This window comes from Hylobates moloch, unplaced genomic scaffold, assembly GCF_009828535.3.
Source record: "Hylobates moloch isolate HMO894 unplaced genomic scaffold, HMol_V3 SCAFFOLD_18, whole genome shotgun sequence".
In the NCBI taxonomy this organism is placed as follows: domain Eukaryota; kingdom Metazoa; phylum Chordata; class Mammalia; order Primates; family Hylobatidae; genus Hylobates; species Hylobates moloch.
This window is the reverse complement of record NW_026652293.1, coordinates 80,358,501-80,381,641: the sequence shown is the minus strand read 5'-3', so window position 1 is coordinate 80,381,641 and position 23,141 is coordinate 80,358,501. Positions and strand designations below refer to the sequence as shown.

General features: G+C 40.5%; 2 protein-coding genes across 2 annotated transcripts; both read left to right on the top strand.

Annotated features, from left to right (window-relative positions):
• Positions 1-77: 77 nt before the first annotated feature.
• Positions 78-11,627, top strand: LOC116457460 (olfactory receptor 2T2-like). The gene is made up of 3 exons (XM_058430509.1): positions 78-130; positions 10,710-11,134; positions 11,279-11,627. The coding sequence occupies exons 2-3, from the start codon at positions 10,773-10,775 to the stop codon at positions 11,625-11,627; spliced, it is 711 nt and encodes a 236-aa protein (XP_058286492.1). The 5' UTR covers positions 78-130; positions 10,710-10,772.
• A 2,826-nt stretch (positions 11,628-14,453) lies between these two features.
• LOC116457693 (olfactory receptor 2T11) lies at positions 14,454-21,934 on the top strand. The gene is made up of 2 exons (XM_058430782.1): positions 14,454-14,506; positions 18,275-21,934. Exon 2 carries the CDS (start codon positions 18,417-18,419, stop codon positions 19,365-19,367), a length of 951 nt encoding a protein of 316 aa, XP_058286765.1. The 5' UTR covers positions 14,454-14,506; positions 18,275-18,416; the 3' UTR covers positions 19,368-21,934.
• Positions 21,935-23,141: the final 1,207 nt, after the last annotated feature.

The window sequence follows — 23,141 nt, the reverse complement described above, 5'->3', positions numbered from 1 at the left end:
TGAAAACGGTTCCCCCCCCCCCCGCCCCCACCATCGCTACCTCCTCCCTTCGCTCAGTCCTGTCACGAGGGCCTCAAGCAGTAACCGCTGTAGTGACGGTCTCGAGCAGTAATTGTACAAGTTTGCTACGGTACCTAGAATCGGAAAATCCATAGAAACAGAATAGACGTTACCAGAGATGAGGAAAAGGAGAAATAGTTTAATGGGAACAGAGGATTTGTTTGGGATGAGGAAACAGTTCTGGAGATAGGGATGGTGGTTGTTGTATTAACCTAAAGGAACAAACGGAGGCAAAACTAACATAAGGAGAGTTCACTTGGGCCAAGATTGGGAAATGCAACCTGAGAGACAGATTCTAGTTAACCCTAAGTAAATGCTCCAGCTAACAGCAGTTATAATGGGGCTTCTAAGGGAAAAGGGAAGTTCTAAAGCTGATATAAGCTATTGATCAGCTAGACACTTTTTTCCTAGCTATCGGTCAGCTATACGTTCTTTGTATCACACGTTCTAAGAACATGAAGATAATTGGTAAAGGTCATATTGTACAACTTGTAAAATTTTAGGTAACTTATCAGCTAGTCTGGGAACTACAGAGGGGACAAGTGTAAAAATTCCTTTAAACAACCCCAGGCATGTGTGTGAGTGGGGCTGGATAGGGGTTACTGAATTCTCATGCTAGTGTCTCCCAGCCTAAAACATTTTGCGAAGCTCACATTCTTCAGACTGCTCTGAATCATTTTTGTCAGTTTCAAATATTTTCTAAGGTCAACTCTTGGGGGACGCTAAGGCAGGTCATACGTAAAAGTAATTTAACAGTGTTTCTCAGATTGGACCTCAATCCTAAACAAAGTGGAAGACCCAAAGAATTTTCTAAACTACCAAAAATTTTAAAAATTTCAACCAACCATACTAGGATTGAATCATCTTTATAGAAAATATTAGAGCACATAGTAATGTAGCCAGTTGTTGGAAAAAATGGCAAGTGGTAATTCAGCCAGTTAAGACTTAAGTTGGTGTTACGTATTTTGTGGTATTTGTCAGCTTTTTAAAGGTGTAATTTGTTGGAGTTTCACTGAAGAGATTATACCTGTGCAATCATCATTTGTAGCCTGTTTAAGACGCCCCAGATTGCATAAGCTTCAGTCTCGGAAAACCTGAATTCCAACCCCCACTAATTTAAACACCAGTGAGGTAAATACGAATTACGTGAGAAAGAGCCAATAGATTGCAGCACAGCAAGACTGCAGGGTCTGATTCCTTCCCCCCCCACTGCCCCCGGAATCGGCGTGGGCCCTTGTGAGAATACTGGAACGAGAAAAGGAGGTCTTACTACTTGAAGTAACTCAAAGATCTGCCTTATTTTACTAATCCGTGTTACATATTTTTAAATGCTTGCAATGCCTTCTTAGGTATTACAAGTTACAAGAAAGACAATGATTACATACTAATACTTGAGTGATGGGGAATGGCCCAAAATGGTATCTTTTGCAAGACAATACTTCCTTAGAAATCTTGGATTTCTATTTCAAGAGAAAAGCCTAAAAGTTGGAAGTGGAAAGAGAAACTTTTAAAACAATGTCATGAACAAAGTAAAAGCAATTTAAGTTGCAGCTGCCAGCAACCTGGCTTATCTGGGTGTTTATTTTAATTTGTAAATTGAGTGGTTACGTTTTTAAGGTGGAGTTTGTCACATTTGTATGAACTGTAATTGCAGGCTAGGGACAAAGACCCCAGAGACAGTGTCAATTTATCTCCTGAATGGGAGTACTAGCCGTCGCCATGATGCAAGCTCTCCTATTGAAGTCACTGGATCTCTATTTTCTTAGCAGCTTTCCTGCATAATGAAGCTGCTGTCAACTGACATTAGTATTTAGGCATTTACAGATTCAGGCTGGTCTATTTCTAGATCTCCAAACTATTCACCTATCACTGTACTTTAAAAAGTCTCATTATAGGGACTGACCCTTATCCTTCTGCCAACAAGAGGTAATTCCATGCCGAATCCACTCTACCTTGTTTGAATTCATAGACACTCCCTGCCTGTACTGTTTAGTTCAGAAAACAAGTTTGAAATACAGAACATAGAATACCTCCAGTTTAGAAAGTCTGATGTATGCCTATTTCCCCATACTTACTACATAAAAGGAAATGCTGAACAATTGCATGTACTACCTTAGTTCTGTAAAGTTTTTCTCTAAATATTCAGATCATCATGTTTGGGGAAGATACTGTGTAAGATAAGTTTGCAGTCTTGATGCTGATCAATCGCCAGGATGCGTTAAATAGATTCTGGACTTACTGGAAAGTTGGTTCAAACCAGAGAAATACTGGAGAATGTTGAAGTTGATACGTCTGACTTTGAACTGTAGATACTTGTGGATAGTGCTACTCACTAAATCTTACATAATTCGATCTCGTTTTAGTTACGGACTCGGTTATCTTCTGTACATCAGAATGTAGCAGATTACTTGAATTCTGTACAGGTTTGTCTGCCTAATGATTCCAACAGTTTTTATCATTGCAACATATTCGCCTACACAATTTTAACATCTTCACAGAGAAGAGCTTAATTTGTAGTATTCCACCTTCTCATTTCTCATGTCTCCTTTATTCCTACTGAATTCTTCTGTACTACGTGTAAGACAAATAATTCTGAAAAACACTTAACCCGAGTAAGTGACAAATGCCACTTCTGTGAAAATAGAAGGTAGGAGATAGAAGGAAAATCTCTTGGGGCCCCAAACTCACTAAGCCATAAGGGAAAAGTCAAGCTTGGGAACTGTCATGCAAAACTATATTCCATATCTGTTCCCAACTGTATGGCTACAGATTCCATACTGTTCCCGAATGGATAGCTACAGAGGTAGAAGGCTACATACCTCCCCAAGGGCCCTCCCCTCACAATTTGCTAGCAAGGAAACTCCTTGCTGGCCCAAAGATCTTTACCCCAAAACCATTCTGTTGAATGTCATGCATGACAATGTAAATGAATGGCCTATCTTGACAAAGACAGGCCTGGGAGTCATCCCTCCACTCGCCTGAAACAAATGCATATTTGACTGCTTCCTCTACTCTGAGTACCTTATCTTATATACAAGCCAGATTCACTGAGCAGGAGATGAATGCCCAGGTGACTGTTCCTTTAAACCCTCTCCTGTCACATCTGAAGTGTGAATTCATTGAACACTGATCAAAGCCTCCAAAGAAGGCAACTACTCCATTTATTCACACTTCCTCTTTCTTTTTTTTCTCTAATGCCCACTCTTTCCCTTTTAAATATTGAAGTCTCCCAACCCTCTTTGGAAGAAGCACAAATCTCAGATGCTCCTGTCATCTTTTGTTCCTTTTTCCCAGGTGCATCCTCAACCTTGGCACCAGAAACCTCTACATTGAGACTTGACTCCAATGCTTTTTGGTTCATACTTCAGAGATTTCTCCCCAAACAAAAGAGGCCGGTGACTTGAGAAAGGTTTTTTAGTTTGTCATAGCCTCTATTTCTAAAGAAATTAGAGCAAGGCTCTTATCCCCAAATCACTGCTCTTAAAATCTCCTGTGGAGAGATTTCCAGATTCAGTAAAACATTTTCATGATGAAATACCAAGAAACTTCCAGTCCTTCACTTGGGAAAACAGTGCACCCTCTGCAAGAAAGGATGGGCTGCTTCTAAAGTTCATGGTAAACCCAGTCAACTTGGATTAATTGCTAACCGAGGAATTCTTCCTGGGGGAGGTGGGAATCTATTAGTGAAAAGACTTTCTGACCTAGCCTCACCCCTACACACATGTATTTAAGTCTGACATTCCACTGCTGCTTTAGAAAGACTTGGACCCAGCTTCTCTGAGGTAGGATCTCTGATTTTCATGAAAAACAGAACATTACCCAGACACTGGGATGTTTTCTTTAGGTATTACTCTGTAACTATTAGAAGACCACCTTACTGTGAGCTTATCTGCTAACAACTGAGGCAGTGGTCTTCTCAAGATTAAGAAGCATAAATACATATATTCACTATCTGGCAAGCAGACAATTGGAAAAGGGCATTTAGCATGAAATGTGGGAAGCTAAGGGAAACCTAATAGTTTAAAAGAAGATGAATGGATTTACTTGAAGGAAAATGGCATGTGTAAGAGCTGACACTTGGAAAGAATGTGCTTGGTATTCACAATGAGAGAAAGTTTAAGACTTGGTAGCAAGGGTGCATATTGGATAAGCAAAGATTGCCCTCTGAATATTTTGTTAAAATTTTAACTTACATTTTAGGTTAAATGATAATTGCTCCCTTCATATGCATTTAGGTGTGGCCTGAAGACGTTCTGCATGCTTGGAGGGAAATGATTTCTTTATTTAATTCCAACTTCCTTCCCCTTTTATTTACCCCATAAAGCAAAGCATCCACATGTGCCTTAAGATAATCTTAAAAAATTATATTAAAGTGGTCTCCTAGAAGCCAAGCCATCTTAGCATGGTGCATACAAGCCTGTTGAGCTGAGTAATTGGAGCCCAGGGGGAGATGTGGACATGTTGGAAGCTCAGACTGTAGGGGTGTAATGAGTGCATTTGTTTATAGCTGCAGGTGTCTGCCCCTCACCTCAGCTCACCTCGCCACTGCTTCTCCTGTGTCATCCTCCATGCCCTCAGTCTCCATTTCCTCTTCTACGGCATTAGCAGGGTGGGACTAGATGGGCCATATGCCAGATCCTTTGATTTCTATTTGCCACCACACGGACTGACACTGCTGCCCAGAAGCATTCCTCTGCACATCCAAATCACAGCCCTCCTTCTGGCAGCTTGGAATTTAGACCTTTTACTCTGAATGTTCCAGGAAACCAGATGCACTTCTTTCTAGTCCATTGGTGATATTCTTGGCAATATAGTTTAGGTAAGCTGGCATCTAGCATTAAAACCTATATTCTTCAAACTGAACTAATTGCTGGCATAGTAAGTGTTCAATAAATGTTACCTACATGCCATTATAGTACTGATTTTTTTTTTTTTTAAACAAAACCTCTATCTTATGCCTAACTTTCCACACTGAAAATTTCCAAATTGTCGGTTGGGATGGGAGGGAAAGTAGATTACTCTTCTACTAATGAAGAAAACTGTTACCATTTAAATATGCAGATAAAGGGGGATAAATAAGGCAGTATGTAATTAGAACCGGAGATAAGGTAAAATTCGCATCATTGGATACTACGTTGCTGTGGAGAGAAGGGGATAAAATCTGATTATTGTAGGAAGCAAGGTCCAAATGCGTTCATTCGTGAAAGTAGACGAAGGGGTAAGGAGTAGCTTGTGTGTAGGTAGAAGAAGAAGAGTTTCTGGCCAAAGCCCACTGTGGCTGTGAACACTTACGAGTAGCAATTAATATTGATCTTACTTTCAAGACTAAAACTGCCAGATGGATCTTTTGTAAGTACCTATTTCAGCATGTAACTTTCCTACTGAAACAAGTCCCACTTACACCTTATTTCTCGACACTGAGTTCTGGTCTCTCGGCCTTCACTTTCCAGCCACACTCCACCCCACACACCTCAGCTCTCCAGGGGCTCTTCAGCTGTAGACTGGGCTCTCCCCTCTTCCACCCCAGGTGCCTGCTAATTCCCGCTTTGGAGCCTTTTGACGTTATTTACACTGTCTTTGATCATGTCCTCTCGCCTTCAGTCTCGAGTTTTGGAATCAGACCGGTTTCCCTCTCCACTATTGCACTGTCTTACTGAACTGACTCCTGTCTTCTCCTGATTCTTGTGATCCACTGTTCTCAAAGCAGTGATCACTTAGATTCTTCAAAAGTTTCATGCTTTAAGATCCTTTCAGTCTCTAGCCCTAGGGTGAAACTGTGAGGTAAAGAATTCTGACATAGTATTCCTTTTAACACTTTCATTTCCACAGTGTTACCTGCAATCTACCGTTTAAAAAATATTAAATCTCAAATCAACTCCAACTTTAAATTGCACACCATTTTGAGTAGTGTGGTGAAATCTTGTCCTGCAGAGGACATGAATCATCCTTTTGTCTAGTTTATTCACGCTGTCGATGCTACCCCAAGTCATTCAGTAGCTGTCTTAGGTTATCAACTCGATTGTTGTGGACTCAAAGTGCTTGTCTTCAAGTAACTCAAGTAATTTTTCTTAATGGCCCCAAAGAGATGGAATAGTGAAGCTGGCAATTTAGATGTGCCAGAGAGAGGCTGTGTAAGGTGCTTGCTTTTAAGTAAAAAGGTGAAAGTTCTTGACTTGAGAGAAACCTCATAAGCCGAGTTTGCCAAGATCTATGTTAAGAAAAACTTTATCTTTGAAATCATGAAGGAGAAAAAATTATGCAAGTCTTGCTGTCACACATCAAACTGAAAGTTAGCCACAGTATATTGTTTTAGGTATTCTATTTTATTAGTTATTAATATCTTACTGTGCCTAACTTATAAATTCAACTTGATCATAGGTATGTATGCATGGGATAAAATATGGTGTATATGGGTCTCAGTACTGTCTGCAGTTCCAGATATCCAGTGGGGGTCTTAAACTCTCCCACAGACAAGGGGAAACTGTACCTTTGTCCACTACTCACTGATGCATAGCATCTGGTTTCCTATGACTTCATATATGTAACACTTTTAAAGTACCCGGCACACGTAAAGCCCCATTCCTTTATGGTTTGGGGAATACCACAACTTCCTGTTTCTCTTCCTCCTCTTAGTGACTTTCACACCATTAGCTTCTCTATAAGCTTTAATCAAAGGAGAAAGATCCCAATATACTATCCTTGACCCCCTTTTTTTCATTCAGGAACAAATAATCGATGACTTAGAGCTATGTGGCACTTCGGATTAATAACATGTTGGTGACATGCCATTCTTTCACTGAAGGAACACTGAGGTCTGGAGAAGTAACTATGTGTGTCATGCCCAGAGCAATTTGACAGCTGAGCAAAGCACAATGGCATTAGCTGTGTTACTTGCGGCTAAACACCTTTAAAAAGTCCCCAACATATCTTCATTTTTAGGAATCCCCACTTTAGACTTAAAATGATCTGCTTCTATGAGGATTTTTGATATATTAATCAAACTTAACTATATACCCCTTAAGAATATTGTCAGTTCTATTAACATTCGTAGCTCACACAGTACTGAGGGTCCTGAACATGGAATGTGTTTGCACTTTTTGAGGCATTCTGTCTCTGAGGATGGAATGCAAAACCCTTCCCTTTTCAAGCTTTACGTTGTGTCAAGTGGAGATGATCAGTTGTGGTTAGCAGCTTTATTGCCACAGAAAGGACACTGGCAGATGTTTCTCATAGCTCTAGTCATGCTGAATTCCTGGAAGAGGATGTCAGGATGAATTGCTCTAAGCTCTTCTCCCTGGTAGAAGAACATCTGGCCTCTTGGAGATCTCTTCAATTTTCAGTGAGTCACCAGTTGTTCTTGATTTCTATGGCTTCTCCCAGAACAACTCCAGGGCTGTTGTCCTGAAACATACAGCCTTGATCACCTGGCACCCTGCAGAGATTCTCCTCCTTCTCTTTCCCTCTTCTCTCCATGTGGCAGACCACAGGTAGAATAAATGCCTCTTGGCGAGCTCACTCATCCCTTACCCATCAGCCCCAAGGGTGCAGATAACAGATGCAAAGCTCCTGCGCACGGTGCCTCCACCTCTCGGCTTGATCTTCCCACCCGCCCACTCCTGCCAGATAATTATCATTGGGTGATGTTACAACTGGTCCTGGGGGTCAGGGGTTCTGGGTTATGTTCTAATCTGCACTGGAGACAAAGCATTCCCCGCCTTGAACAGCAGGAAAAGGGGCGTGAAACTTCGATCATGCAAATAAAAGCTCTGTCTCCCTCCTTTCTTTCAAAAGCTTTTTTTTTTTTTTTTGGAAAGACTTGTTGATGAAGGAACCTAAGGGTCTTAGAGTGGAGAATGATAGTGGAGGAAAGATGACCTGATGGGGAATGGAATCTAGGATCTTGTATGTGTGAATAAGCCAAACCACACGTAAACAATAGCGTCAACTGTAACGTTAAAATGTAGATGCTCAGAACCAATGTAAACAGAAGTAACTGATAACATATCTTGTCCATAATGCAGATATTTTCACTGTCTACTTGCAATGCCCAGTATCCTATGGAACAACATTAGGCATGCATTTGAACATGTCACATTTAGTTCTAAATATTGGATTCATTGAAATGGGTGAATTGCTCATTTGTGCCAGGCAGTGTAGTGTTCTGCTCTTCAGCAGGGCCTGTTCCCTACACACATCCCCACACTCAGATGCACACACCACGTATACCATGCTCACACTCATATATGAACACACCACACACGTATGCACAACACTCACAAGCAACCTCTAATTTTTTTTTAACATGGTCTCGGTTGTATAAAAATAAGGGAGGTGGCTAAAATCATCTTTCTCCTGTTTCAGCTTTTTTACCCTCTTCTGGGATCCTACAGTAAGATAAAATCTAGGAGTTGAAAACGTTCTTATCCTTTTATCATAGACATTTGAGGCAATAGTGTTTTGCCGCCTCTTGAATACCTTGTGGAGTCTGATTTTGCTCTGGCTCATGTTCTGATTCAAAAGTAACTGGTTATTTTCTTAGGTCATTTTCATTTGTCTCATTCTTGCCTATTTCAGTTTCTCAAAGTATATTTTTAAGAGGATGATTGTAAGCTAACTTAACACTATAGTAAGTAATGTATAATATCCATAATGCATTTAACTGAAACAATAGATGTGGGTCAAGACAAACTTACTGTCTGCAAGGTTAATAATTTCCAGCAAGCTATTGCAAAAGCCACTGCGAATGGAATTTTATATTTAGTCTCTTGAACCATGATTCAAAGCTGTGGCTACCACAAGAAAATCTTTCACCTGTTAGAGAAGGCAAAAATAGCTGACTTTTATCACGCTTGAAAGGAGTTAATATTTGATCATGTATTCGTTTTTTCTCCCCCTCAACCAAGGTGTGATAAACTGAAGTTTCAGCACAGACTAACACAAAAATTTTTTTTTTCTCCCTTTGGAAGTTTACTCATCTTTCAGGTCTATCACTCATATCTCCATCTTCGAGCACTAAGAAGGAAAACTGTCTCTACTGTTCCTATTGTTTTTGCTTCAACATAAGGGGAGTTTATTCCTTCTTGATGCTTCAGTGACTGTAAATCTGACTATTCTGGAACCAAAAGATTCACATTTGTAGTAGTGGTGGCCAAAACGTTTTACAGAAATAAGTTTCTTCAGTAATCCTGTCACTAAAATGAGGAGAAACACACCATAATCTAATAATAAAAAGGAACAATTCATCCCTCAGTATTCCTGAACACATAAAAGGGACATGCATTCACATTACTCAAAAAAGCATGAGAATTCATTCCATTTATTCAAGGAATGTTTGATACTGCTGTGTCTTGAGTTCAGAAATTTCTTTACCATCTATAGCTTTTCTTTCTTGTTTTTTTTCGTGATGAAGTCTTACTCTTGTCCCCCAGGCTGGAGTGCAATGGCACGATCTCAGCTCTCACTGCAACCTCTGCCTCTCAAGTTCAAGGGATTCTCCTTCCTCAGCCTCCTGAGTAGCTGGAATTTTACAGGCACCTTCCACCATGCCCGACTAATTTGTATTTTTAGTAGAGATGAGATTTCACCATGTTGGCCAGGCTGGTCTCGAAGTCCTGACCTCAGGTGATCTGCCTGCCTCGGCCACCCAAAGTGCTAGGATCACAGGTGTGAGCCACTGCCCGACTGTAGTTATTTTTACTTATAAACATGAAGGATCAGTAAAATGGTACAGAAATAAACTTGAGAGAAAAACCCAACTAGCAGTGGATTCCTAGGATGATATAATATTAGGACAGGTTCAGAATGCCACTCTGTCAGAGAAACTCTAACATTTTGGCTAAACAATATTTTAAGATTACATCATGATTGAATTATATGATGCAGTAATTGGTCATAAAATTTTAGCAGAATTCATTGTGTCAACCAGAAAGACCACCACGATAATGAAACTAAAGCCCTGCTCTGAAGCAGTTTGTGGTGGTCGTCCTGCCAGATTTGATCTCCAAATTATTCTGAGAACAAATAGACACAAGTTCTCAGCAATCCATGCCTTAAAACATGAACTCTTTTTACAGGACAAAAGTCTAACCACGAGACAGTGTGGCTCCTGACCCCAAATGAGGTCATCTGTACTGCTTTTGATGTTCAGACTTTCATAAAGCTGTTTAGTAACAGCAGCCAAAAAAGTCAGTTATCTAGATATTTTCTATCAATCTGAAGTCACAAATAGATGTCTGTGTATGACTTTAGTACAGTCATCTCAGTGGAGATGCAGAGAGCAATTTAAATTCAAACCATGTATTGCAAGGCGAAATGGGAAATAAGGCACAGAACCACCCTCACAAAACTTTCAATGTAAAAGTGATAAGATTATAAAACGTATTCAGAAGATAGTTCAAAGTAAAAATCAGATTCTAAACCAGGTACTGTATGAATTATTACATTTACATCTCACATCCAGCCTGTAGAGTACAGAACTATGAGGACCTTTCACAGATGATGAAATTATTTGAGAGAATTTTCTGTCCAATGTCATACAGATCATTAATACTGAAACCCAGGATTTCAAATGATCCTGAAGTAGGTGATCTTTTCTTGATCTCACGCTGCTTCTGACATGCTATTCCTGGTGGGCTCTTCCTACGTATCAGGTCGTTAAATAAGCTGCCAGATTTCTGCCTTTACAGCCCAAGGAGCTGTCATGGACCACGGGCATGGAGGGTCTTCTCCAGAACTCCACTAACTTCGTCCTCACAGGCCTCATCACCCGTCCTGCCTTCCCCCGGCTTCTCTTTGCAATAGTCTTCTCCATCTTTCTAGTGGCTGTAACAGCCAATGTGGTCATGATTCTGCTCATCCACACGGACTCCCGCCTCCACACACCCATGTACTTCTTGCTCAGCCAGCTCTCCATCATGGATACCATCTACATCTGTATCACTGTCCCCAAGATGCTCCAGGACCTCCTGTCCAAGGACAAGACCATTTCCTTCCTGGGCTGTGCAGTTCAGATCTTCCTCTACCTGACCCCGATTGGAGGGGAATTCTCCCTGCTGGGTCTCATGGCCTATGACCGGTACGTGGCTGTGTGCAACCCTCTACGGTACCCTCTCCTCATGAACCGCAGGGTTTGCTTATTCATGGTGGTCGGCTCCTGGGTTGGTGGTTCCTTGGATGGGTTCATGCTGACTCCTGTCACCATGAGTTTCCCCTTCTGTAGATCCCGAGAGATCAATCACTTTTTCTGTGAGATCCCGGCCGTGCTGAAGTTGTCGTGCATAGACACGTCGCTCTACGAGACCCTGATGTATGCCTGCTGCGTGCTGATGCTGCTCATCCCTCTATCCGTCATCTCTGTGTCCTACACGCACATCCTCCTGACTGTCCACCGGATGAACTCAGCTGAGGGCCGTCGCAAAGCCTTTGCTACGTGTCCCTCCCACTTTATGGTGGGGCGAGCATTTTCTACGGGGCAGCCTTCCACTCCTACCACACTCCAGAGAAGGATAAAGTGTCTGCCTTCTACACCATCCTCGCCCCCATGCTCAACCCACTCATCTACAGCTTGAGGAATAGAGATGTGGCCGCAGCTCTGAGGAAAGTGCTAGGGAGATGTGGCTCCTCCCAGGGCATCAGGCTGGAGACTGTGATCAGGAAGGACTAGTGGGGACTCCCCGAGCATCAGGGTGGAGACTGATTGGGAAGGACCAGCGGGGACTCGTGCAAACATCCGAGATGCTGCGGCCAGTAACGCAGCTATTACAGAAAATACGGTATTGGTTCTGAAGAATGTTCAGTGTCGGTTTTAGCAATTCAAAATTAACGGGCAAAATCATCCTGTTGCAAGGATTACTTAGGAACAGTAGCAAAGTTGGCGAGCATCTCTGCACTAGTCAACTTGTTCAACTGGATTCACAAACATTTCCAGAGGGCATTCTCAGTCAAGTGGCCCTAGAAACCGTTCATGGCAAGCCAAGCAGCCTTTGGAAGTGCCCGTGTTAATGTGTGATCATGAGTTAACGTGTGATCATGAGTTGTTCCTGTCTGTATTGCTGACCAACTTTCGAATGGAAATTGGAAGGAACATTTGCCACCTCCTTGATGATTTAATTTCAAACATCCAATACAAGTAAAATATTTTCTAGTGGTAAACGTGTAGCAGTTTTATTTAGAAGATTTTAGGAAGGTGATACTACTGTATTTTTGGTTCCGTATTCTTACATTTTATGAACGTTCTTATCACTTACCTCTGAAATTATAAATACTTGCCCTGCCTTTATTCACATGGAGTCCAATATATTCCTGGAAATATTGATTGATTCATTGAAAACGGCCATTTATGCTTAAATGGTAATAGACAAATGTAGAATGAATAAACCAAGACATTATTAACTTAGTTCCCTTGGAATTTGTTGCTCAATTTTCTTAACATCTTCATTGATATGCTAAAGACAAGTATTTTTGTAATTAGTTGGAGTTAGGTGTGGTGCTTTGATGTGTAACTTTGGTGGAATACTAAGCAAAGACTACACTGACCCCACCATTCATGTAACTTTAGCTTCTCCTGTGTGTAAGGTCCTGAAATATGAGACATAAAAAATTGGTGGACCTGGTGTTTCTTTATTGATACAAGGCTCAGAAAACATTAGAGCGGTTACATAGTTGACAAAGACTAAGCAGAGGTTACTCAGCCTTATGTTGTTCTAGTGTCAACACAGAGATGGAAGGAAAAGTGTTTCCTCCATTGTTGCTGATGTAGATAAAGGATATTCCCTTCAATATGCTAATCCCTAGGTGGTTTTTTATTTAGAAGGTTCCTAATTTGATCTTTACCCTGAAATCAAACACATGGAAAAGAGATGGAAGAACGTCCTGGAGGGATTAAGTGAAGAAACAGACCAGGATTCATTTATGAAATATCCTCAGTGTTATTTCAATTCGGCTCCATTCACATTTAATTCCTTTGTATCTCTGCACGAATGCCCTCCCTCTTCTCCATTCTCCTGCCTTAGCTAGCACCCCTCTCGATCTTTCTTCCCTCTACAAAACTCCTTCAATTCACATTGTATTTGTGCTCTATCCTGGGACATCTGTTTTCTTTACGTCTGTTTTCTTTCCCATTTCCTCAGTTGCTATAGATTAAAAAATAAGACATTTGTTCTTATATTTCCAAGATTAATTCATCGCACATTTAGCTGGAATATTTAACTCTAACGTTGACAGACATTTCAAAAGTATACCTGAAGCAATAAGTGAAATGCATTTTGACAAGTTTCTAGGGATATCATGGACAATTAGTGATCGGGGCATGGAAGGAGGTGACTTATTCGATGTTTGAGTCTATTCAAATTTCATGGTGGTTACATCAACGTGTTCTTTTCCTGGTGATTTATCCATCTTTCCACTGTTGACGTGTGCACTTTTCTGTTGTGGGATCTAATTTAATACAACTTAAATTTAATCTCATTTTACATATGGTGGGTACCCGCTCCCTTCACACATAAAACCAGTCCCACTGTAAAAGGGAGTGACCAAGGATGTTTCCCCAGTCATCTCACCAAATTCTTACATAAGGTAATTTGTGGTCACCAGATTTGCTTCTTTATTAAAATATATAATATAAATTTTAATATTTAGTAATATACATAATTTAGTAACTTAAAGTTAATATCAGTTGTATACCTGAAACATGGCGTGCACTAATCCAGGTAATGAGGAAAACATAGAAGACTGTCCCTAGTCTTGAAAACATTTAACTCCATTATCTGATTTTCACAAAATCTTAAAGTATTTAGAGAAAAGAGCCCCATGGGAGATGAAGAAGCTGATATTCACAGCAAATCATTGCCCCATTCAAGCAAGAGGCAGATGGGGCTTCAGAACCACGTCCTTCTAACCTCTGGTGTTTTGTGCCAAGCCATGATACTAACTGATAAACAATTTACAAACGAGAGAAGCAGCCGGTCATGGTGGCTCACGCCTGTAATCTCAGCACTTTGGGAGGCCGAGGCAGGTGGATCACCTGAGGCCAGGAGTTCGAGACCAGCCTGGCCAACATGGTGAAACCCTATCTCTACTAAAAATACAAAAACTTAACTGGGCGTGGTGGCACATGCCTGTACTCCCAGCTACTTGGTAGGCTGAGGCAAGAGAATCGCTTGAACTCAGAGTGGATGTTACAGGGAGCCGAGATGGTGCCACTGCACTCCAGCCTTGGCAACAGAGCAAGACTGTCTCAAAAAAACAAAGGGTAGAGATGCATATGGTACAATGTGCAGCTGCCAGCTTGTTAACCCTAATAATGACCTGGGGACAAAGGTCCCTTCAGAGCCACATGCTTGATAAAAGCCATGTTCATTTGCTGTTGGATGCCAGTTAGGCTGGTCTAGCAAGGGCCTGATGACCCATGTTGAGGGGTAATCAGATCGCCTGTGGGGCCTTTCTGCAGGTAAGGGATACGGATGTAAAATTAACTGAACCCTTGCTTCTACAGACTTGTTTTATACAATAAATATCTCTATGCAATATAAAATTGTAATAAAGTATAAAGTCTTATTAAATACCTTATTAACTGCTTCATTCAATGCTCAGGAAGATATCGGGCAAAAAGGAATGATCAGAGAAACTGAAGATAATTAGATAATTATTTAGCATAAAGAAAAGAATGCAGACCTCTGTATCCACAAAAATTAAAAATTGAAAAAATGAAAGTGACAGAACATCCGTGTCAAGTTAGACAACTGCCTTTAAACGAAGTTCTGCTAAGAATTCTGACAACTCTGTGAAAACAAAATGACTGAAATGTCAGGTCCTGACTCTACAAAGAAGTTCCATACATAAAACAATTGTATTCATAATTTTATGGCATCGATGGGTTATTTAGTTAAAACAACAGGCTGGTTCATACACAAATGATTAAAAACTAGATGCATTTTTAAGCTTTTTTTTCCAGTTGGGATTGTATTGAGGATAGATTTCTTAAACCTGGGTGACTCCCGTGACCATGTCACACACTTAGCAGCATTTCACTGTGTGCTTCCTTCTAAATCTCAGGTAATCAAAAGCCAAGAAAATACTTAGTTTGTTTTGACTACATTCCTTTGGTTTATACAACTAGCTAAGAATATAAAATGGTAAATAAATACCTGTAGCTTCAACTCTGGTTGTTTCACACGGTATTTTTTATGAGCACTTCAAGCTTATTTGGTTTTATTAAATCATCACATACCTAAAAACAAGAATTTTTATCTTTTGTGATGCATCCCATGCACCTAAAAATTTTCCTAATATAGAATTTGCCCTTAATAAATATTATTGTAATAAATGAAAACTACATTTTAGAAGGCTTACTACCCCAAGGTACAAATTATAATTTTTATAAATCTTTAAAAATGTCCTTGGCATCTCAGGTTTGAAGAGACGACGTGGGAACTGAAGATTAACAAAGTTAGACTACTTTTATAGGTTCACATAGAACTGCATGTCAAGAGTGATGCTAGAAGCAAAAAAACAAACAAAAAAAACCAAAAAACTGTACTTAGATTATTTGCAGCTTCACTGATAAGTGATTTCTATCAACTATTTTAAAATTGGAGCTTATGTAAAAAAGTCACTGGATTTGCTAGATTCTTCATATAGTCCTTCTTTGAAGCAAACAGGGGGTAAGTCCCATTAGGGGCATTTCTCAAGGGTGGAAGCAGAAAACTCTTTCATGACTGAAAACTTAAATGCAAAGTTTAGGATGACATATGTCAGTTGATGTTATCAAAGTTGTTACTTCCTTGGATTTCCAAAGTGTTTAATTGAAATGACCAGTGATGTTAATGAAATATTCTATAAACTTGGAACAATTAAAATCAGAAAACATGTTTGAACATAGTTAAAACCATATCTTTGGGCCTCAGCTTCTGAATAGCTGAAGGTTTAATGAAGAGAACTGCTTTTCTGTCTCCCTGTACTTTAAAGGGAGAAAGGATAATATAATCTTGGCCCAAGGCAGGGATGCTTGCAAATAATGGCTTTGTGTAATTTGAAAGACTGTAAAAATCTTTACCTTTTTTATTTCTAAGAACAAGATTATACATGCCGTGTATGTATTAAGGGATTTCAGTTCAAAGATAGAGAATACAGTTGTAAGGAGATGATTATATATCTATATATATACATATATGTTGAAAATATGCCATCTTTTCACTTGAATACAATGAACCTGCTATACGATGAAGATGAATATAGATCACCTCACATTCCAATGGTCACTTAGAATTCTATTATGTACTAAAACCTAAATTATTTAGTACGTGTCCAGTTAGCAGATGCTTTTAGGTTACTTGAGCTTTCTTATTGCAAATAACACCAGAATGGATTTTTTTTAATAAATTGCCCACTCATCTGATTATTTCCATACTACACTTCCCTAGGAGCGGGAGCTTGTACGTAGTTTTTAAACTCCTGGCATTGACTTGGTGCACGCTCTCATACCAGAAAACAAGACAGAAAACCCATTGTAATTCCCACCAACAGTTTGAGATTCCTCCTTTTATCCCCAATGTTGATACAACCCAGCTCTCATGTAGAAGTTCAAGTTGAATAAGATTGACTGAAACTCTATTTCTGCACTGTGGCCCTTCTGCATTGCTATCCTATTGAGGAAGCTTCGTGGGCTCATGCTCTAGGTAGGAATAAAACTAAGTTCAAGCCCTCTGCCTCTGGCAGTCCAAGGCCCAGCTGAGTAGATCCGCATTTCATTGCATTTCACCACCTTGCAAGAGTAAGAAGAATGTGACCCTAACTGTGCAGTGATAGACACGTATTAAGAGGGAGTGATGAGTTGTTTTTATGACTCCACCTGAGAGGCCTGAAAAGACCACTTGATTGGCAAGAGGCCAAAAACACCTTTAATTTTCCGAAGATGTTTAGTTCAATAAGTCTAGATAATCTGATCTGGCTCAAGTCGTGAATGATCATATCAAAAATGGTCCCGCGACTGTCCTCGATCCACAGTAGGGAGACTCTGCTGTAACTTAGTTCCCCCACCTTTAGGGAACTTCTAAGAAAGTGGTCTAGTGTGTTACAACAAAAGTAAACATCATCATAAGAATATAAAGTCTGACTACAGAGTTGGCCCTTTAAATTGTCTTTTAAAAAATCTCTCTCCTGTCCATTAGGGGTCTTCAGTACCTAGGAAAATATGAGGACAATTATGTTAAAAACATCATTTAACTCATTGTTTCATAAATCATTGATAGGATCACTCTAGTACCATTTCAATGGATTCCACAAGGATTTAAATTCAGTTCACACTTCTGTAATTTTTTTGAAATGAATTTTATTCATGCAATTGTAAGATTCTTCAAGGGTCATTCTGTTTGTCTTAGTGTACATGTGATAATTTAATATGATTTTGTAAAGATCAAATCAATGTAATTGAGATATCCAGTACCTTAAATACATATTTGTATTTTCTTTATGCTAGTAACATTGGAATTATTCTCTCAAGTGAACTCTGCCACATTAGAGATCTTCAAATCTCAAATCCCCAACAGGGAATAGTACGTACAGGGCTGCATGTTAACAGCGGTGACGCTGCGCAGGACTGGAAACATGCCTATTGAATGGGGCATTATGTCTGCTGGGAGATGAGTCATTGCCCTCTGCAATCTCACAACCGTGACATGTGTGAGTGGCATTTGTAAGACCTTTCTTGGGGTACATTTGATGAGATTTTTTTCATAGACCTCAAGATAAAGCCAGACAGCTGCAGGCAGGCGTTGTAATAACTGAGAATTGCCCAGGAGTTGGAGAATTTTGAGTTTCTGGAAAATCAACTTCATGTTGTCACTTTAGAAATAGAATGGAAACATGGGGCTTTGTGAATAAAATGTTCCCTAATAGTTATCCTAACCCTTCATTTCTTCAGTGATTTACTTCACTCCCCTTTATCCATTCGGTCAATGAATCATCCTTTTTTCCAACTAGTATTTACTTAACCCTACTATGGGCTACTTTTTGGATACAAGAAATGCAGCTTGGACAGGACAGATACGATTATAAAACCCCATTCTTGGTGTAGCGTACGGCAATTGTATCACGCAGTTACCATAACCTCCAGCAGCATAACGAACAGACGCAATATAGGAGCTGTTCTCTGACAGGGAAATGCAGCCACGGTTTTCTGCTTCATGATGTGCATGTTGTTCTGCCTGTTCTTCTCTAGCCTCCAGCCTGGAAGCTTCATCCTGACACTACCCTCAGAAGTGTCGCCTCCACTGCAGACCTTTCTCATCTTGAACGTGTTCTCTTGCCTCCTTCCTGGTCCTTGTCTTCCCACTGCCCTGGGACGCTCACGGGCCATATCAATGACGAACACGTCATCCTCTGACTTCACCCTCCTGGGGCTTCTGGTGGACAGCGAGGCTACGGGGATTGTATTTACAGTGATCTTTGCTGTTCTCGTGGTGGCTGTAACTGCAAATCTGGTCATGATATTCTTGATTCAGGTGGACTCTCGCCTCCACACCCCCATGTACTTTCTGCTCAGTCAGCTGTCCATCATGGACACCCTTTTCATCTGTACCACTGTCCCAAAGCTCCTGGCAGACATGGTTTCTAAAGAGAAAACCATTTCCTTTGTGGCCTGTGGCATCCAGATCTTCTTCTACTTGACCATGATTGGTTCTGAGTTCTTCCTCCTGGGCCTCATGGCCTATGACCGCTACATGGCTGTCTGTCACCCTCTGCGATACCCAGTCCTGATGAACTGCAGGAAGTGTCTCTTGCTGGCTGCTGGCGCCTGGTTTGGTGGCTCCCTCGATGGCTTTCTGCTCACTCCCATCACCATGAATGTCCCTTACTGTGGCCCACGCAGTATCAACCATTTTTTCTGTGAGATCCCAGCAGTTCTGAAACTGGCCTGTGTGGACACGTCCTTGTATGAAACTCTGATGTACATCTGCTGTGTCCTCATGTTGCTCATCCCCATCTCTCTCATCTCCACCTCCTACTCCCTCATCTTGTTAACCGTCCACCACTCGCGCTCTGCTGAAGGTCGCAAAAAGGCCTTCACCACTTGTTCCTCCCACTTGACTGTAGTTAGCATCTTCTATGGGGCTGCCTTCTACACATACGTGCTGCCCAGGTCATTCCACACCCCCGAGCAGGACAAGGTAGTGTCAGCCTTCTATACCATTGTCACACCCACGCTTAATCCTCTCATCTACAGTCTCAGAAACAAGGACGTCATAGGGGCATTTAAAAAGGTATTTGCATGTTGCTCATCTGCTCAGCAAGTAGCAACAAGTGATGCTTAGAGAGTCATTGCCAAGAGGATAAGGCTTCCTGAGAACTTCCTCCATTTGCCTGTTTCCGTAGAGACGATTTACTGGGCTATCGATGTATACTCACTACTGGCAATTAAGATGATTCACCCTGTCTGGATTCTTGCTCCTCAGTGGGGGAGCAAGGGAAAGATGTTTTACTGTTATGCAGAGACCTTTCAGTGAAGTATCAAAAACGGTTTATTAAGTTAATTTATCTGGTCTTGTTTATTTTCTCCAGGGAAAAAAAACTCCAAATTTGAGTTCACAGTCTCCGCGATATTTGTTCACGTTTAAACAAAAAATGAAAGAAAAAACCTACAAAAGCTATCATGTTTACAGTCAAATTCTGTGATTAGTTTAGTAGCAATAGAGTAAAAGAATGCCAATACACAAGTGGCAAAGATAAAGCACACACTTTAGTCGTGTTTATTATAGTATTAACCCCTAGTAACTTTAAGCTCTAATATTATCGTTGAATCTCTGACCCTCTTGAGTACAGACAGCAGTTGTCAAATACTAGGCCACAGTAAATGGTGGTGAATTCCAGAACTGAGTATGAATGGATGGAGGTTCAACGTGACACAGCTACTCACAGGGAATAGACTCTAACACTTAGCATCAAAGAACACAACTGCCACTTTCCTCGAGAGTGTATTAACAGGATACCAGGTGCGTTAACATCCATGGCCAGAAACTTCACTTTTCCAAGTTCTGTGATTCAGCACCACCACTTAAGGCACTTTGAATTTGGCTGAGTGGGGTGGGAAGTCCTTGAGTCTTCCATGCGGGTGTTAACATAACAGACACATTTTTAAAAGCATCTCTGCCTGTGGTGTAGGAAAATAGAACAAAGGGCAAACATGGATACAGGAAGACAATTCAGGAGATTTCAAAGATGAGAAACAAGGGTGGCTTGTGTAGGGTGGACAGCAAAAAAGGATTTAGTTCACGGATTTGGCGTATGTTAACAGATGTAGAGTGAAGGATAACTTATTGGTTTGGGCCCAAATGAATAAAAATGGAATTTTCATTGATATTTGGAAAACTACAGTGGCCAGTAGCAGAAGTCAAGAATTCACTTAAGATAATTTGGAAATATTTATTAGGTATTTAAGCTAGGCTGGGTGCAGTGGCTCACACCTGTAATCCCAGCACTTTAGGAGACCAAGGAGGGTGGATTGCTTGAGCTCAGGAGTTTGAGACCAGCCTGCCAACATAGCAAAACCCCATCTCTACCAAAAATACAAATATTAGTTGGGTGTGGTGGCACATGTCTGTAGTCCCAGCTACTTGGGAGGCTGAGGTGGATCACTGGAGGCTGAGAAGTTGAGGCTGCGGTGAGCTGTGATGGCACCACTGTGCTCCAGCCTGAGTGGCAGAGTGAGACTGTCTCAAATACATAAAATACATAGATATTGAAGCTATATGTAAAGTCAATTGTACTTCAGATTAGAGTTCTGAACATAAGGCATACATTTAATAATCTTCAGAGTACGAAGAGTTTAAAAACAGGTGTTTTGAGTTTTAAGAGAAAGCTTGAGACAGATCTGAGGCAGCTGGCGTCGCATGAAAAATTAGAAAAGAGATAGGGTTTTATAAGAAATCTAAGACAGTTTAAAGAAAGACAGTATAAGCAACTGCAACACGTGCAGTTTATGGTTGAAATAAGTGAGAGTTGGTTACTGTGTTTAGCAATGTGAAGGTTACTTGTAACCTTAGTGACAATTTTTAATGGAGATATTCTTAGAGATGATTCAGGGTAAAATAAAGGGTGGAGGAAGTGGATAAGGTAAGTTCAGTATGAATTTCTAGATATTTTTTTTGCAAAGGAAATGGAGTATAACTAGAAAAACATACCAATGTGTTTGATGTTAATGTCGCTGCTGTTGTGTGATAGAGTATGAAGTTTAAAGGAATAATTCAGTACAAAAAGAAAATTGACATATGAGAAATGGAGGAAACTTTCAGAAAGATGGCCTTCGAGAGTGGCCGAAGGCACAGAAACCAGGTTAAAAGTGGAGAGACCTTTTGTAAGAGCATGGCCAATTCGTTGACAATAGCAGGTCAGGCAGAGCACAGGTGTTACAAACCGTCCCAAGGGAGCTTAGTTATATCTTCTCAGTGCAGTTAGAATCAATGAGAGCTTCTATGAGTAAAGATCAGGGTGGTCCTGTCAAAAGGTTGAGAGGAGAAGAGAATCATCTTGGAGAACAGGTAGGTTAATAAGCTAGTAGAGATATCTGGATTGTAGGACAACCTTAGGACTCCCCCTCCTTTGCATTGAATTTATGAATTTAGCACAGCACATTTGTCAGATGATTCATGATGTGTGTTCAGCATGGTGGCCAGAAAATAGTAGGCACTCAAATGTTAACCAGAATTATGTTAAAAACAAGGACAAAATAACATCAGCAACTGCTGTCGTTACTACTACAAACATTCCTTTGTGAATAAAGTATATTTATGCTTTTCCATGCATATAATTTGCAGCATGTAATAGATGTTCTGTAGCTGTTTATTTCAATAAGTTTCTCTCTTTGGGCAATTAAAAGTTGTATAGCCAGAATTCTTCACGGTGTGGAGTTTCTTGTATAACATGGCATGATTTTGTATTATAAGGTGACATTGTCACTTCACTTAAATGCTAATTTATCTTTGGAAGTTAAATTCCACCCTACTCCTAAATCATTCTCTGTAATCTTGGCTTTGTGGTGGCTTCTCTGGTGACGGGTTCCCGTTTAGTGTGGGAAAATGTCCCTGCTCTGAGTGTACTACTTGTAGTTTGTGCACCTCCTCTTGGTGCCCACAGATTTCACTAAAATACTGTGTGATACCAGCGTATATGCCCAGTAACAGATTGTTCAGGTGTTAAATAGCTTTTTGTAAGGCTTTTTCCCCATGAATATTTAACTGTTTTTTAATTATTTCCACCCCATCTGCCAATTTCAGAGGCAATTTCAGGGTGATAAGGCCATATGCTTGGAGCTGAACCCACTGGAGTCTGAATATTAGCCTATTTATCTCTGGGCTGTGTGCCCTGAGCATGTTACCTAACCTCTCTGTGCCATAGTTTACTATCTTGCTCAGAGTCAATCATAGTTGAAGAATGAGAGGCTTCTTAGAGCAGATATTTTCTAAGCCTATAACTGTTGCTCCGTCAGGCAATGGGGGCGCTCTGCCTTAGTGATCTAGCTAAGCCGTCTTCTGTGGGTTCTCTGGGCAAAGCTCTCATCGGGAGTTCCTTGATTTGTTGAATAGATGCTACCTCAGGCCCTGCACTCAGACATTTGCGATTGCAGCTGAGATGGTTATATATCTCCCCACTTTCCCTTGGCTTGCTGATCTATCCGTACAGGAAGAAGAAATCTATACATGAATACAAAGTCCCAAGTGATGAGATTCTATTAGACATCCTGCAGGTGTTACTATGGGGCACCATGACATCCTCCTCCTGACACCTTGTGGCCAGTTAGTAATATGACATTATCCTGAAACAACACCATGCGTTCTTTATTCTTTAAAACTGCATGTATCATTAGGAGAATAAACACAACAAAAATGAATAATGCATTGATATTATAGGTACCTTTGGACTCGTGACATTTTTGTTTGCCTATTAAACATTTTCTGCATTTTAGCAGTTATTTTTAATCCCTCCGGAATCAATTGGAAAAAGTACGATGAATTGTATAAAAACCTTGAATCTATGATTATTGCCAAATAATTTGTCAAAGTTTTTCTCCATATGTTTCTGTAATTATAGGT